Source organism: Protopterus annectens, chromosome 8.part0, assembly GCF_019279795.1.
Source record: "Protopterus annectens isolate FY-2018-M chromosome 8.part0, PAN1.0, whole genome shotgun sequence".
Lineage (NCBI taxonomy): Eukaryota > Metazoa > Chordata > Ceratodontiformes > Protopteridae > Protopterus > Protopterus annectens.
This window is the reverse complement of record NC_056741.1, coordinates 659,566,669-659,585,073: the sequence shown is the minus strand read 5'-3', so window position 1 is coordinate 659,585,073 and position 18,405 is coordinate 659,566,669. Positions and strand designations below refer to the sequence as shown.

The 18,405-nt window shown below is 37.0% G+C and overlaps 1 protein-coding gene across 1 annotated transcript in view; it reads left to right on the top strand.

Moving 5' to 3' along the window:
- Positions 1–6,916: 6,916 nt before the first annotated feature.
- The window catches only part of LOC122808332 (immunoglobulin kappa light chain-like), a 128,893-nt gene continuing 117,404 nt past the window's right edge, over positions 6,917–18,405 (top strand). Inside the window, exons 1-2 of the mRNA XM_044079298.1 lie at positions 6,917–7,007; positions 7,412–7,723. Coding sequence (XP_043935233.1) covers positions 6,968–7,007; positions 7,412–7,723 — 352 coding nt within the window. The 5' untranslated portion in view covers positions 6,917–6,967. The remainder of the gene's footprint in view (positions 7,008–7,411; positions 7,724–18,405) is intronic.

Genomic DNA, 18,405 nt, shown 5'->3' with positions numbered 1-18,405 from the left:
TAAACATTCTAATAGTCCGCATTCTCTGTCATCACTTTTCCTTTAACTCATCCTAGTTTTCTTTTGTTGAGATTTCAAACTTTCTAGTGATCCTTACTGATAGGTATTTTAACTTACAGTAGCATTATAAGCTTGTATATTGTTTTACCAACTCATGAATAGACATATAGTTTATACAGACCGCTCTCTTTTGTCTTCATTACGTATCCTGATATTTTTGGAAATTTTCTTAATATCTCAAAAAGTCCACTTGCATCCTTGTCTGTGTTTGCTAGGTATAGTATTATATCATCTGCAAACATAGGTTTTTTTGATCTTTGATTTGATTTTTGATTTGATAGGCATCTTTTTTTTTCTTTATTTCAGCCAGACCAAATCACATATGTTTATTAAATACTTACAATACTGTGAAAGTAAATAGGCTGTAACTCTCAACAAGACATAACAATAAATAAACATATCAATAAATAAACAAGTAAATAAATAATCAAACAAAGTAAAACCTTGAGGAAATGTCCTTATTCATATGAATGAGATACTTCTACAAGCAAAGATTCAGTATTCCTCCATGCTTCAGCACTAAAGAATCTCTTGCAAGAAATGGATGATCACAAATTGATCCTCACTGAATAAGGAGGGATAATATCACAATGTCAGACTGGGTTATACAGTGTCTTACAGATTAACAGCTGGATAATTGTGTAGACCACTGGACCTCACCAATGCATTTTGTAACTCTGAGAGTGCCACAGTGATGGCATAGTTATTAGTCATTGCCTTTGTAATATTCTGACAGATTTTTGGTATTTTGTTTTTGTTTAATTCCTTTTGTAAGAGAGCTGCTGCCCCATACACTGCCCAATGCCCACCTTAATAAAAAAAATCAGCCTCATCATCAAGCCCCATTTTTTACATTTTTCTACATGAGGTTTGGGTGTCATGTCAACTGTTGCCATCTCTCTCTAATCAATGCCACTTGCCCACCTTCTTTAACACTTATGCCTGAGTGTCAGATGACTTCTATCACATAGTCCATCCACCTGTTTGCTGGATGCACTCATTTTTTCTTGCCTTCTCCTTGTCTGCCTTCTTCACCAGATTGCCTTCTGCTTTTCTGCATGACTGAACAACCATAATTTGTTCTCTTTGATCTTTTATGCAATTGGTGTTACTTAGGTTTCTGTTCTTACATCCTCATTTCTTCATCTATCGCACAGTGTGCATCCTACCACATCTCAGGCACTTGATCACCTCTAGCTTCCTCAACTGCTCTGCCTTTGCTGCTCAGGTTTCTGTACCATACAGTAGTAATGGTGACACCACTGTTTTTATACCTTACTTTTCAGCTTCATTGGCATTCTTATGTCATACACCACCAAGACATTCTGTGCCAGTTGGCTGCAGCCCCTATGATTCTAGATTTGACCTCCTCATTCAGACTTCCCTCATCTTAACCACCCCTCCGGACACTTAAAGGTCTTAACATGTTCTACAATTTTCTGTTCTATCTCCGTTTCTTCTGATTTTCCCCATCCGTTGCCTTTAGGACTTTCTTATCTGTACTTAGTTTTATCCTATGTGTCATCAGTTTTGCATTCCATTCTCCTATCCTTTGCTGAAGTTCATGCTCAGACTCTACATGTAGTACTACATTATCTATATACAGTAACTTTGTTGATCTGCCTCCTCTGCCCTGTTTGCTAATGTAGTCCATAAGCTTATGCTAATTCTACCAATGTTTCTGGGACTTTGAACCACCACAGGACTGCCAAGTCAGCTTTCTTGAGATGTTATCATATGCTTTCTGCATGTGTTGAAATGCCCAATTGGACTCTTTTTCCTCATCTCTAGCTTCTTCTCAGTTATATGTCTTACTGAAAACATCAGGTCAGTTGTGCTGCATCCTGATCTGAATCCAAACCGCCCATCTTCTATCTTGATTTCAATTATTCTGCATATTTGTTTATCAACCATCCTCCCATAACTTTCCCCTTTGTTCTTGAATACTGGCACTGGTATGCTTGTTTTCCAGTCATCTGGGATATGCCTTTTTCTCCACACTGTAATGAATACCCTCAGGATACATTTTCCCCATATCTTACCCAACATCTTCATCATAAATATTGTGACCTTATCTGAGCCTGCTGCTTTCCTTAGCATCATTTTCCTTAGTGCTGTTCTTACTTTTTTTATGGTGAGCCCCCACATGTTCTATCAATGTGAGCTTTGTCTGGGGTTTTCTTTATTCAGAAGCTGCTGGAAATACTCCTTCTATCTGCCTATGACATCCTGTGGAGTTATGAGCAGGTTGTAGATGTCATACCTTTTGAAGGGTATCTGACTGTCTTCTTTATTTTTCTGTCTTTGTCTTGCAACCTAATATAGTTTCTTTGTGCCACCTGCTGAGTCATTTTCCAGAAGCTGGTAGAGTAATACAGATGCCTTGCTCTTGCAACTCCTTTCTAAGTCTCTTTGTTAGATAACCAATATTCTTTCCTAGCCTGGTCCATCTTTTCTATCTCCCACTTTTCCTGCACTCCTTCTTTCTTTTGATGACTTATTGAACTTCTGCATTCCACTACCAGCTTTCCTTATATACCTTATTTCCATACTTGGCTGGGCTACATAGTTGTTCTCTAGTTCTTCCATGTGCTGCTTTTAGGTGCTGAAATTCTTCTTCAACTCCACTTTTCTTCTTCTACTTCTTCTTGAGGTGCTGGAGCCCTGATTAATTCCTTGAACTGCTGTGTTTTCTCTCTAGTCAACTTCCCTGACATTAGAACCTTCTCTGAACACTGCTTGTGGCTAATTGTGGCAACCACTGGTTTATGCCATGGCCGACTGTTTCACTGTGGATGGCTTTGCAATTGTTGAGTCTACCCTAGAGCCCTTTCCTTACTAGGAGGAAGTCTACCTAAATTGCATTTTGGGTACTCTCATATGTGATCTAGCGACTCTCTCTCTCTCTCTTGCTAAACCATGTGTTGGCCACCATCAAGCAATCAATAATAATAAGAGGTGATTTTTTTTTTTTTTTTTTTTGTAGGAGGTTAATGGGGAGGGAGCATCCCTCTTACAAACAGAATGAATGGAAAGAGCTGTTACCTTCCATGTAAAGAAAATTTTAAAAAAAGCATCAACATAGTCATTTGTTTTATCATAGACAGCAGTTACAGAGAAAGATAGATCTTCCATAATGAATTCACGGGATACTTTGGACTTGCAGTTGTGCAAGGCCCAATGTTTTGGATAATCTTCAAGATCTGTATTTCATATGATATATCCTGACTTCTTATCACTGTATCTATAGACTCTGCAAATGTATCTATGTCTGCACGGGACTTTTCCAGGTATGGCACTTTGCTGTCAACTTCCAAAAGCACTCAGGTTAACTAACTACAAAGGCTGAATGGGTCCTTTCACTTATCCAGTTAGAAAATTTGTGAAATAAACTGAATTAAGTATTCTCCCACTGGAAGCAGAATATACAGGCATATCAAAAGTATTCCTGCTTGGATTCTTCCTCATAATTTGCCATATAGTAATTACAATACACTGAGCTTTTTTTGCCTAATCTTGAAGTGTTGTATCCTGGTAAAATGTTGGCACAGAGACTGACTACAACTTATGATGCTGAAAACAATCTGAGTTCATTGAAGAGTCTGGATCATCAGACAGGGAGATTAATATTTAGTGAGGCAGGTGTACTTTTATGAAGAACATTCCCAGGGAATCAGATTAGCAGTAAAAACTGCCCTTGTGGAAAATGGGGGTAAAACATTCTATTGTAGGGTTCCATAGGGGAATTATCTGGAAAGGATTTTCATGCAGCCATCACTTTAAAATGAAATTTCAGCATTTTAAGCAGAATTTTCTACACATACTTCAACTATACCTCCACAAAAGCCTTTGGCTAATACAGTCTACTTGTATCTTTACTAATTCTGGGGTGCCATGCATCAGTAGGGAAAGGAGTTACTAGATGAGTGGAGCTCATAGAAGCCACCTCAAGGGAACTTATGGTTAGAGCATTGCTAGTTTTATGAGACATAAAAGCAAAGTCTCACTTCTGACTTGTTAGAAAGCACTGACTGATACTTAATATTAAATTGAGGGAGAAAATGCATGGTGACATTAAGAAACATTGCTTAGGCCTATATAAAGCTGCTTAAACACAACACTTTGCATTGCTGAATGTTGACATAACAGAAACCACACTTTTAGACTGAAGCTTTCTCTATAAAAGCTGGAGAATACATCAGATACTGAAAAAGCATATCTGAGTAGGTCAATGGATGGTTATCAACCATGAAAATGAAGAATTAAATAAATATTCCTTTTTGTACTCACTTAAAAACTTTAGCAGTAACTACTGTCATTCTACATAAAGGCAGTTTTAAACTCAATATAAGAATGCTGGACAATAATTTCACAAGAAAGTTTGGCACGATTTTGACCTTGTCGATCAATGCATGAAGCCATGCTGGTATGGCAGGACATAGAATCTCTAGATGTGCTCTTCCTTTGTACAGAGTGCTGTGCTGATGTAATGACACACAGTGGGCCTCATGAATTAATGCTGTTAAACAATGGCCCAAAGAAGAAAGCAAACTAAAGAAAAATACTATGCATTTTTAAAAGACCCTCACTAATGTTGCTACTGAAAACAACTCCTTATATTTACTTCCACAATGTTTAGCTTTCTACTCTCCAGGAAAATGCATGTAAACGCTCCCTGACACTGATACAGAGTACTTTGCTTATATTATTTAAATTAGTTGCATGGAGGAAAAGCCGTTGCATGCTAAGCTTTTAAGACAGCATACAGACTGATGAAGAAGTGAATCACTTCAAATAAATAGAAAAGGGCATGGAACATTAAAAATCAGAGTTCAGTTCCTTTTTCATTTTCACCATCATCATCTGCATGCAGAGATTTCTTACACTGTTGCAGTGCAGATTGAGGGGAAGCACCCTGAGTTAAACTGATGAATGGAAAAGCTGAAATATGATGGTGTATAAGAATTCGAAAGGTTGGCTGCGGTGGTGCAGTGGTTAGCATTGTCACCTCACTGCAAGAGGTTCTCCCATTCAATTCTTGGCTAGAGCACTTTCTGTGTGAAGTCTGCATGTCCTCCCTGTGGTCGAGTCTCATCTAAAGACGTGCAGGTAGGTGCGTGCATGAATGGGTGTGCCTTCTTTGAAGGTTGGGCATTGGGCTGGCAACTCGACACTATAAAAATCCACTGACAGTCATTAGTGGACTGGAGTTCCACTGTGGCAATCCCTAACCAGGAAAAGCCGAAAGATGATTATTATTATAATTAGAAAGGTTGTAGTGGGGCAATTATTTTGGAATTTTGTGAGTAAGAAGATTTGAAGGAAGGATTTCCATAAAAGTCAGCCAAGTCTGTGTCTACAGCTGAAACAGTAACTTTTCAATAAACGACCCCATCACAGGGATCTCCTAGTTCATTGCAACCTAGAAATATATCTTGAATTTAACCATGGATAATATTAATTATGTTGAAAATGACTGAAAAGGGTAGACTAAACACACATTTTAAGTGGAAAGAAAAGTGCAAAGCAACATTTCAAACAATGCATTTTGTGGTGCACAGACAGAAGTAAAGCAAGATTATTACAGCATAATGTATTTACATATGGTTTAATTGCTTGCTTGATTTTATATATCAAATTTTGTTTATTTGGACTTGACACTGAATATAATTTCCTACTCTTTTCAACAAGTGTCACAGAATAGTTCTATATCCATCTAGAAATCACACCATTTTAACAGCTGGAAACTCAGTTTAATGTTCTTCTAAAGGAAGGCATCTGCGAAATGCCTCTTGAATACCGCAACACTGTATCACTATTGGCATATTAATCAAAGCAGCATGTATAGGGATAGAACCCATAACCTTCCCAGCAACAGCGGCGCATGTGCTATATGCTGTGCCACATACACTGCTGAGTAACCATAGACTGTTGTCTAAATTTTTCTGATTAGCTAATTATAATGAGAAATCACAAACTGCTCTGTAATTTATTTTTTGAGAAAAAAAATGTATGTTTTCTTGATAAACCAGATAGGCAAACATCATCCGGTCAGCAGGTGAGAAATGAAGATTTCAACTTTTCATACTGACACAGTGCACTATTTGTAAAGTAACAGCTGCTACTAAATGTTACAAAACATAAATAAATGCCCAGTTTTGCTTCTTAGATTTGATAATTAACCATAATTAAGTTGTGTATAAGAAAATTTATATAGCAGGAAGAATAAAAACAGATGTAATGTCCCCAGTATCAATTTTATGCTATGGTATCTGTCCATGTAAAATAGTGTCATGCATTAAAAGGTCACCAATGGAATGTATACAAATATACAAGATCATGTTTGATCAACGTGTTAATGTTCTCTGTTTCCTGGACCTTTGTAAACCTTCCCTCTAGCAAACAAAATATAACTCTTATAATGGTAGCATATCCTTTTAATCAGGAATACTGCCAACAAGACACTGAAAAGAAATACTATAGATGTTGTTTCAATACCTGCAACTGATACTGAATGGAAAGCATTTCTAAGGTTTTCAGATGTAATCCAAAGACTGTAAGTAATGTAAAATGACACCTATTTCACTGGCCAGAATTCATGCACAATATAAGAATATGGTGTGTATCCATATGTAACTACTAAAAATATGCAGATTGTCCTCAGTTAGGAATAAAATGATGTGTACTCTGGAAACAAAGCTGATTTGTTCACTCAGTGAGCGTAAAAAAATATAGTACAAAGCATTATCAACCACAAACCACGTGCTAATAATACAAAAAGGCTACCATAATCCGGTAGCTGCAGCATTGATATATAAGATCTTTCAGATTTCTTCATACTCACATTTTGCATCTACACAGATGAGATTCCCATCATACCCAACTGCATTTTTGTGCAGGTTGCATAATGTTTGGTAGAGTGTTACTTCTTTTTGTCTGCTTAATAGGTTAGTATACTGAATAGTGTCTTAAATTCATATAAATACTATTTTTTTAAATATAATCAGGACTGAAATTCTGTGTACTCTGGAAACAGAGCTGATTAGATCAATTAAGCATATTGCCATAAATAACAATGCATGATTAAATAAATAATACCTCTTTTAGAACTATTAATGTTGATTAAAGTTTCAGCTATTTAAAATTGGAGTTAAAGTTTGATGACAAAATTCTGTTCATTGTAGTATTATATTTTCTTCTGTTACTAAAATAAATAAATGCAGTCACTGATTTACAATGAAACATTCACAATTTCAACTGAACATGTGTACCATTAAAAAGACTTTATGAGAATTTATCCATAATAACTGTATATTAACAGAGCTTTAATTCTGACTGCTGTTTATTTCAGTTGTGAGGACTCATGTGGAGCAGTTCCCAGCGCTGGTGAGAGTTCATCCTGGAGACTCTGTTAATCTTACCTGCAACATTTCTACTTTTGCTGTTTATTGCCTTAACATAGTATGGTACTTCCAGAGGTATGCAGAGCGTCCTCAGCAAAGACATAGAGAGCAGGAATCCTCAGAATCTAGGGAACAACTGAATAAGATGTGTATATTAAAAATTAGCAACCTAACAATAACTGATTCTGGAACATATTTTTGTTCATTTTGCATGTATACAGCAAGTTATTTTGGAAATGGAACAAGGATCATTGTCTCAGGTAAGCAAGCAAAGCCGCAAATATAACTGATATAATTTAGTAAAAGCAATGTTGCCAAAAGTAGAAAAATATAGTCAATTTGCTTTTGCTAAAAATTGTCAGAGGCTAATGAATGTGTTTAGTCTGAAGTACTAGGATTAACAAGTATCCTTATCTACTATGTTCTTTTTATGAAAGACTACTCTTATTATGATCTCATGTAATAAATACTAGTCCTCTCTTCAAATAATAGTTTGAAAGTTAAAAACCCATTGGATTATTATGTCTGGATAAAGAAAAAAGTTGTTCAATTAAGTTCATGCTTCATATAGCAATCTAAGAGATCATACAGTTCTCTAGTGCATTTCTTGCCCATATTATCAGTTGTCTATCATGCTAAACATAATTTTCGATATAAATTGTTAATACAGAGATGTCCTCATTACATCCAGACAATATTGCATCAAGATAAATTAATAATAAAGTTGTCATCTGTGTTATATTTCACAATATTTTCTGTGTAATATGCATTTCTTGCCAAGTACTTTTCAAATAATTGTGTACAGTAAATTATTCGTTATACGAAACAGAAATACCAAGCAATATTCTTTTTATATGAATTTTAACTAGCACCTACTTGTTAAATGCATTTTTGAATGAAAGGCTGAACAATTTGTTCAGGAAAGTAGTTGCGAAAATATGCTCCACATTAGAATCATAGGCTCATAGCAAGTTTGGAGCCCTTCCTTACAAGCCTAGCCATGTTAATCCTGAGTTGTCTCAATTAAATGAACGTAATTCACAGAGTGAGTCTATGATAAACACGACTACCCCTCTCCATGAGGGACACTGGTGCCACCCTCAGGGTGAATTTGTTGTCTCCCATCCATTTGTCAAGGTTGCTCTTGAATAGGGTCAGTGAGGAGCTCTGTTTCAACATGAATTGAAAGTTTATTTCAGAGTAGCAGCAATCGCAGAAGGCTGAGCTACATGTGCATCACTAACCAAGGGGAACAGCAATGAAGTTCTGTAGAACTAATGAAGGGATAACAATATTTGTGAGTAAGCAGTATACTGAAGTACAGTAGCACCTTTGCTTCAAATCTATTTATTGTGCATGTAAATGAAAACTATGGCAAAATACAGCATGCTTCCATAGTCAATAGCTGTATATAAAATGACTATATTGTTAAAAGAATAAGTGTTGCACTTCTTTTCTTCCATTCTTTCACTGAAAGAAATTACAATTTATCTAACAATAGTACATTTTGCAATTTGTGTATAAACACATTTGGGTGCAATTATAGTGAGAGAAAAACCTTTATTTTATCATTTATGAAGAAAATGTTAGGTACTTTATGAAGGGATAGCAGAGCAAACATTGTTAAGATTCAGAAATAAAAGCAATTTCATCCATTTCCCTATGTGGTGCAAATACTAAGAAGCTAAAAAATCTGGCTAAGATGCTTGCTTTGACTACATATTAGAAATAAAATCAGAGAAGCCTCTTGTCTACCACTAATCATTAATTCAAGTCTTATCTTTGAAATTATTAAACAATTTAGCCCTAAAGAGATAGCAACAAAATTTAAAAGAATGCAATAAATTTGTTAACAGATAGATGTCTAAATGAAAGTTGTTATATTTGAATTATACTCTAAAACTGAATATATGGCATAAGTAAGGGCAGATGATTAATTTTACCTAAGACGTACTATAAAATAGTTGTTGATTCTGGTATTATACTTCAGTGTTGTATAGAACTGATTATTCTCAAAGTCAAACAATAGACACTCCAGACTAAAAAAGAAATTAATTAAACTTAGACTAACATAAGGAAGAATGGAACTGGAAATGAAGACTAACAGCCTGATATGTTTTAATAGCTCTGCATTTCATGCACTCAAATTTCATTTAAATTTTAATGAAGGCATTGCAGGTAGTGTTATGAATAACTGATCACATTGCTGTTTTCCCAAAGTTGTTCAAGCAGTAGAGGTTTGCCCAAGATGAAGTCTACAACCAGTCTGGTAAAGCAAAACTGTATGAATGTTGTTGTGTCTTTCGGCTTTTCCTTTTACTGTGAGGTGACAACGCTACCGCAGCACCACCACTGCGGATACAGTTCACAAATTACTGATGAAACTCAGCAGTTCTCTTAACTTTTTTTAAGTTGTGGCAAATTTCTAGCTACTTAAAATAGTTAGCAGAGAGTTTGGAGGTACTTGTTAAGCAGAAAGATAGAGAGCTAGACAGTAGACATTTGAAATAGTGGTACCTGCTTTAGCAATTCCTGTAATGATGAGACTGAATGGGTAAAAAAGTATACTTACATATATTATGTCCAAGATGGCCATTTTTCAAAATATTCCCTTCTCTCAGAAGTATTGTGATCTTGGAATTAGCATATATAAGTTTGGAAGTTTTAAATTGAAGAGAGATGTTAGATATTCAGTCCTCACCTGCATTTTCTTCTTTTTTTCCCCAGCATCATGTTGACACTAAGCATTACAAGTGCTGGTATTTCAATAGGGCGCTGAGATAGACAGATACATAAATAGATCAAGAATGGTGGTGTTTTTTGAAAATACATATACTTTTTTTTTCAGATTGCATTATTTACTTGCATTTTCAATGGGACCAAATTTCAGATATTTTTTTTCTTTCTTAACTTCTTGAGGCAGTAACTAAAATTCCTGTGAAAATGACTATTTACCTTGCTTTTGTATAATCAAAATTTAAACTACAAGACAAATTGCTTAACTTGTATAAACTGCAGCCTATAGTTTTGGGCCTTTTTCCCACCATTATTTTGGGATTTTCTCATCCTCCTTGTGCCAAGAGGTACAGATTTAATTCAACAGTGTATAGTATAGTATAAGGAAAATTAGACTCTAGAGGGTAGGAACCAGAATAAAGTTGTGCTGTCCATTGTCTAACACTTTCAGCAGACTTCATGATTCAAAAGTCTTTAACTTGATTAAAGGAGAGGTTGTATCTTTAGTGGGAGATTTTCCCATATATGGGAGGGGGTCTAATACTGAGAAACGGTGGTTTATACAAATCAAGTAATAGGGGTATGTAAAGTAGGGTTTGTGGGACTGTGATATTACTTTATAGGTAGTGTATATTTTAGTCAATCTGCTGGCAAAATAAAGGTTTGGCTTTAAATTTAAGAGTGTATAATAACAGAGTTTAGGAGTAAGGTACACTTTTGTTTAATTGCAAGCCATTTTTTCCCTGAAGACATTGCATTGATGCTGCATTTTTAACCAAGAAGATACTGTTAGCTGTGTCTTGGAAGTAGGTCAGAGGCTTTTCAGAAGTACTGGCTATGATTGGGAGGCCATATTCTAGTTGTGCCTTCCAAATACCTTACACTACTAAAGCCATGGTGGAAGGGGGAGCTTTTTAAACTAGAAGCAGAGTTGCTTTTTTTTTTTCATTTTGCAAAATTATAACAAAAAGCACTTTTTTCTATACATGCACATTATTAATCATTTCCATTCCTTTTAGTGGCATTATCTCAGGCATTGTGTTGCTTAAACCTGGATATGTCTTCATATTGATCACTGCTGCAATAGCCTTAGCTATATGGATTATATCCTGCCGAGGATATAGCATCCAGAAAGCTTCCAAAGTACCTTCCAAACTATCAAGCAGCTCAAAATGAGATGACTAAAAGACAAGTTTGGGAGGCAAGCCCTTCAGAGTTTTACTGACGGCAAAGACTACGCTCCTCTGAGGCTTATGAAGTAACTCGTATATTATGTCTTGCTGGGCAGTTAAGTTCTTTCGGGAAAAATACTTTCCATTTTCTTACATTTACTAATGTTTTATTGCTTTCTTCTTCATGAAAGTTATTTTAAAGCTAGGAGGGCTGTGCTTTAAAGAACTGTCTCGGGACTGTAAAGTTCTTTTAAATAGAGCACTCATTTTTTTTCTGTCAGTTTTAAATTATTGTTAACTAACTGATAACATATTTTCTGTGGAGAAATTGTGTAAAATTTTCCATTGTGGGGCTGATATCATGTTTGAAAGTGCTTTTTGCTGTGTTTTATTTTCTGTCAAAAAAGTAACTTGTGTGGACTGGTAGGTTTTCTGGCAGTTGTTACTAGTCTTCTCCAATAGAGGCACCATTTTCTGCCTGACCATGGAACTAATTAGCAGCCCCGTGGTAAGTTCTTTTTGCAACCATGAAAAGAAAAAGTTAAGGAAACAGCCTTTTTTACCACAGAAGGATAGCAGTCTGCTGTGGCCATTTGGTGTACCTCAGAGCACTCATCTTTTATCACAAATCCCTCTGGTGTAGCACCTGCAACCACTATGGTCTGAGTGTTAGCCCTGTCCTCTGCAGATGGAGTCCCCTCAGCAGGCAAGGGAGAGCCACTCTTGTTGGTTCTGGGAGAGGGAACAGGGAAGGTTTCAATGTTCAGTCAAAATGCTGCACCCATCCCTGGAGAAGCAGTGGCTGCCAGTAAGTAACACTGTTGGCACCATTTTTCCTTTCAAAAAGAAATAGAAAACCAAACATATCTCTATTCCTCCTCAAATTTCTTTGGATAAGAATAGTTTACTGTGACTGACTCAGGGTTTAATTCAGGCTATAGATCCTTCTTTTAGAATAGTTTCTGGTAAAAGAAAAAGAAATGTCTCTTTTCCTGAATATGTTTAATATTCTAAACCAAATTAGGAAGACACAGGAATGGATTCAGAGTTTTGCCCTAAGATTTCTGATTCAGACTCAGAGGAAAGCTCAGTTTCTGATTCTTCCTATGGGAGTTTCTAATTTTCTGAGACTATTGTTACAATGTGTCATTGTTTTCAGTGGGAGAACACTGAGGTTCCTCAGTCCCTCAGAAAATAGTGTGAGCTGTTACAGAAGGATTTTCTGGAACCTACACCCATTTCACCTGTCTTGTCTGCTTTGCAGGATATGTTTTACTGCCTGCAATTTTGCTGATAGTCAGCCAGCTGTCCCTAAAAAGGCAAATAGAATGTATAAAGCTCCTCAGTCTTTTAAATGTTTATATACTATTCCCAAACCTGATGCTGCAGCTATAGCCTTAGTTGACTCCACTACTGCTAAGCACTTAGTTAATTCCAATCTTACTATTTTAATAAAGATGGGAAAACTTATTGACAGGTATGGGCAAAAACGGTGTACTTCTGCAACCTTGATTTTCAGAATTTTAAATTGTCAAGTTCATATGTTAAAGTGTGTGTTTTAAATATTGTGAAAGTATGAGGAATGCTTTATCTACATTCTCTTCTTGTGAGTAAAAAAACATTTTTAAATAACTTAGCTTCTTCTGTTGCACAGGTCACAACTCATTGTGTGCAGTGTGTATGTGATTCTTAAAAGTTCTTCCATGGCTATGGCCACTGTTTTAAGGAGGTTTGTTAACTGCATTTTCAGAACCTCCCAGATGATTTAAAAATTAGATTTTAGATATTCTCCCCTAGACAAATATGTAGTGTTTGGCCCATCTGCTGTGGAGGTGATCAAAAATTGTGACAAAAAGGGCAAATTGATCCAGGGAATCTCTAAGATTTTTCAGCCCTCCCTTTCCAAATTAGCAGGGGCATCTTCTTTCTCCTCATCTAGTTTGGGCACAAACAGAATAGTTTCAACAAAATTCAGGTAATAGGTGTGGCCAGGGAGTTCCAAAAAGAAGTCTCAAACCTCCCAAAACCAAGAACAGTCCAATATGTATGAATAACTATTCTAGAGACCTTGTGAACCCCTTTGACACCAGCCACTATTCTCTTCCAGGAAGACTGAATCTCCAATTTTTTCTGTTTGGCAACAAACTGTTTCATAAAAATGGGTTCTAAAAAATTATTCAGCAGGGTTACAGATGGCAGTGGGAGGAAATTCCTTTCCATGGGGTGATTCCTCATCCTGCAGATCAGACACTTTTGTTTCCTCCACTTCTTTATCACATGCTGTCCCAAAGAGGTGGTAAAGGGGGTTTATTCAAGTTTAAAGGATTCCTAAGCCTTTTTGTGATACTGCCCAAATACAAAATGATGTCACTTCACAACTTGTTACCCCTTCTTTCTCTTTTAGAGTTTCCTAGTAACACTAGACTTAAAATATGCTTATCATCGCATCCCTAGTCATCCAGACTTAGGCATCTCTTAAGGTTTTGTATTTCTGGATCACATTATCAATTCTCTGCCTTACCCTTTGGACTATCCACTGGACCAGAAGTGTTCATAAAGTATCTTGCTACAATTTTAGCTCCTTGCAGGCTACAATTTATCTACATTTTTCCATATTTAGATGACTTGCTTAACTTTACAGAACCTTTTTCAAAATATCAGGAGTCTCTCTCTTGGGTGAGAGATCTCTTGTGTAAGCTGGAATTCCAATAAAAAAATGTAAAAGACTTGATTGACTGCCTCACACAGGATTTTAGTACTGAAATGTCAGTTAGACACCTCAGTTCAAATAGCATATCTTCTACATTAAAACTAGACCTATATCTAGATCTATTTCTGTAGTTTTCCACTCAGACTTCCATCACTATGATGGAATACCTCAGAGTTTTGGGTTTCATGGCATCCATGATTCTCATTATAATTCTGGCAAAACTCCACATGAGATAGATAACTGGTGTCTGAAATCTCATTGGTCCCAGCATCAACACACTTTAGTTTTTCAAATCCCAGTACTGGGGATTGTCAGGAGACAAATGTTTTGGTGGAGACAACAAATACCTTAAATCCAGGTCTCTCTTCTCCATCCCTGCCTCAAAGCAATCAATCACCACAGATGCTTCAGACTTTGCTTGGGGAGCCAGTTTTAGGAGAGAAAAAAAAGTGCAGGGGGTGTGGGACACCAAGGATAGATGCAAGCCCATAAATATCAAATAAATACTTGCCTTGTTCAAGACACTCAACTCTTTCAACAAGCTTTGTGCCCAGGACCTCTTCAAGTGGTTACAGACAATGCCACAGTCATGTGATACATCAAGCAAGGGGGAACCACATTGTACCCCCTTTACAGACTAGCCATATTAGTTTGGGATATAGCTTTGCAGAACAATCTCACTCTACAGATGCTTTACATTACATCAGAGCAAAAACTGTGTAAAAGACAAGCTGAGCAGGAAAAGGGCAGACCCTCACAAATGGAAACTAGATCAGGAGATCTTGCAAGATTTGATCCATTTGATCCATCTCTGGGAGTAACTCACAGCCTTTCTGAATGATCAGCTGGCAAATTTTTATTCTAGGACTCTGTGCAAGAAGACCTGGAAAAAGTTGCCTTTTCTTTTCTTTGGAGAATGTTCCTGTATGCTTTTCTACAATTTAACTAATATCCAGGGTACTTATGAAGATTCAGAAGGAATCCTGCAAGATCATTGTGTTGACTCCCTTGTGGTCCAGGCAGCCATAGTTTTCCTTTCTTTTGGAAATGACCAGGAGCAATTGCCGTAGGCTTCATCACCGAATGGATCTACTCATGCAAGAACAAGGATGTTTAATACACCCCAACATCAATCATCTTCAATTGACTGTCTGGATGATAGGGTCTTAATTCTTTTTTTGCATCTATTTTCTGAGAACATGCAGCCATTTACTAATGTAGATAAGAAAGTCTGCTACTAGAAAATCATATATTAACAAATGGTAAAGGTTTTCTTGTTGCTGCCAACAATATAACCACATCCATTATGGGATAGTTGTTCTCTGTTTTTTTTTTTATTATTATTTGTGTGAGTTAAGATCCTATGGCCTTTCTTATTCCTGTATCAAGGTCTGGCCATTTCTACATGTCTGCCCATGGACCCTCCACTTTCAAGACAGTCTCATGACAAAATATTTTTGAAAGAGGTCTTGCATAAGAGTCCTGCAAGTAAACCAGAAGCCCCTCCATGGGATCTAAAATATGTGTTAGACAAGCCATCACTTGCTCCATTTGATCTAGCTATTATGTCTGTCTTCTGGTTTTTAAAATGGAAAACAGTTTTACTGATTGCTCTGACTTCTGCAGGAAGGGTATCTGAGTTGCAAGTTCTTATGGTGAGTCAGCCTTACATCATTTTCCATAGGTACAAAGTTTCTTTGAGAGCTAATCCTTCTTTTCTGCCTGAAGTGGTATCCTAGTTTACTTTAGGCAAAGCTATCCATCTCCTCACTTCCTTCCTGAACTTAAAAATGAGGGAAAAAGTATACTCCAGACCTTGGATGTCCACAGACAACTCAGATACTATCTTGACAAAACTAAATTAATTGCGCACTTATTATGAAGGTAAGAAGGGACAATCTATATGAAAACAGACCATTTCCAAATATTTGTCTAAAGCTATTACCTTTTGTTATACTCAACATGACAAATATATTCCAGGCAGGGTCAAGACCCACTCTACCAGGACCTTGGTTTACTCTATGGATTTTTGGAAAGGGTTGGAATCTAGAGGTATTCTAGGAGATGCTTCTTGTTTATCTGTGCATACTTTTACAAAGCACTATAAGCTTCCCTAGGTATAGATCAAGTTTTGCTAGGACCATTCTCCAGGGGCTCTTAGACCTTTCCCCTTCCTCCTACCAAATATAGTTAGCTATGGTAGCCTATCCATATAGCTAAAGCTACTGTAGCAGTGATCAATTTGAAGAACCTAGTACAGTTGTCTAAACTGAACTTACCATAAAAGTAGATGTTTGAATAATCACTGATGTAGTAGCCACTCTCTCCTCCATTTGCCTTGTTTTTTGTGTACTTTTTATGCCAGGGTGTGGACATTTACCTTTTTGTTATTCCTATTATTGTACTTTCAGAGGTCAGCATACCTTCCCTCTCTCTACTGGTAGTAAAGCTCTGAACAGTTTTGTGCCAAAACTTGTCTTTTAGTCTGCTCATCTTGATCTGTTTGATAGTTTGGGCACCATGGAAAATACTCTAAAGCTTTGGGAGCTGGCAGGCTGTTATATCCTTGGCAGGATATAACCCATAATGCTAAGGCTACTGCATCAGTGATCTTTCAAACATCTAATGTTTTGGTATGTTGAACTTGCACGACTGTACTATCCAGGTATCAGGTCTTAACTTTGTAAAGAAAATCTAGAAGCAATGTAGAAATACTGACATTTGTAGGCAGGACCAGATAGACTGATAAAAAGAATAGCAATTAGGGCATGGAAAACTGCAACATTTGCAAAAAACATTTATTTTAGAATAACGGTGCAGATAACAATTATAAAAAGTTTAAAAATAACACATGATCAACAAGTGTTGTGGTGACTGTGGAAAAGCATGGGACAGAATTGCAGTCCTTGGATCTGTAGAATTGTCATCACCAACCCCCTTTTTACCATTTTCAGTGGCGGATTTAGACTTTGGTGCAGGGGCGCGTGCCTCCCCCTTTTTAAACTCATTGTATAGCGTGGCTAGGACATCGGAAAGCATACATAAAGTAGCTTTACAAAAAAAAAAAAAAAAAAAAAAAAGTACGTACATATTTGGTGTTGGCTCCTTTAAGGAGGATACCAGCCATGGGGAAGTGAGCTCATGGTATGTCTGGCTGGCTGCGAGCGGGAAATGTGCAGTAATGAGCAAGCGAGTGGAAGAAAACAATAGTCGCAAATCATTTAATGGATTATCGCTGCGAGCGGGAAATGTAGTTGGACTTGAATCACTTGATCAGGTAAGAGAGTGTGTGAAATGTACTTGGTAGTTGGACTTGATCAGGTAAGAGAGTGTGTGGATTATCGCTGCGAGCGGGAAATGTAGTTGGTAGTTGGACTTGATCAGGTAAGAGTGTGTGTGTGTGTGTGTGTGTGTGTGTGTGTGTGTGTGTGTGTGTGTGTGTGTGTGTGTGTGTGTGTGTGTGTGTGAAATGTAGTTGTTAGTTGGACTTGATCAGGTAAGAGAGTGTGTGGATTACCGCTGTGAGTATTACACTTTGTGTGTTTGTGTGTGTGTTGCTAGGCACAGGTGTTCACTGAACTGTTAACTTCCTACTTATTAATAACAGAACTCACAGAGGGACACTCAAGTACTAACAGAAAAAAAGTAGAGAAAAAAGGTGTGGAGATGGCATATAGTCCAGGCATGATGTCAAGAAGCCATGCCATCTTACCATTGTTGTCCCCATTACAGTGGCATCAGGATGAATCCTGTCTTGGCAAAACAAGTGTGACATATTTTATTTATTTATTTTATTTTACATTTGATAACCAGGAAAGTCCGTCTGGACTGGCAGTCCTTTTTCAGCGGAGGCCCGGGGAGAAAAGCCTGTATTACTCAGCCAGTAGGAGGAAGTAAATCTGTTGTATAATTCATACTAAAGTATCAATAAATGTCAAACCTCAGGTTACAATGATCATGCCTGCTGAAATATTTAGTCCAACAGCACCAGTCTACTTTTTCAATATATTTTTCATGACCAATATAAGGGTAGGTTGTCTTTTTTTTTTTTTTTTATTCTAACTAGCTACTTCACCTGAAATACTATGCAGTTTTGTGTCATTTACAGCAAAGTTAAGTTGTCAGTAGCTGGCCAGTTCAGTGGTGCAGAGGGATAAAGCTTTGACTGTGAATCAGATGTCCTGAGATCAGTCAACTGGGTGCTGAGGAAATCAGCAGGTGTGGGACTCATTAGCAAATGCCATCTCATCCATGCATGGCTAGCACCCATTAGAAGTAAGTACTGCATCATGAAATAAACAAGGGCCAGGGCATACTCACCCAC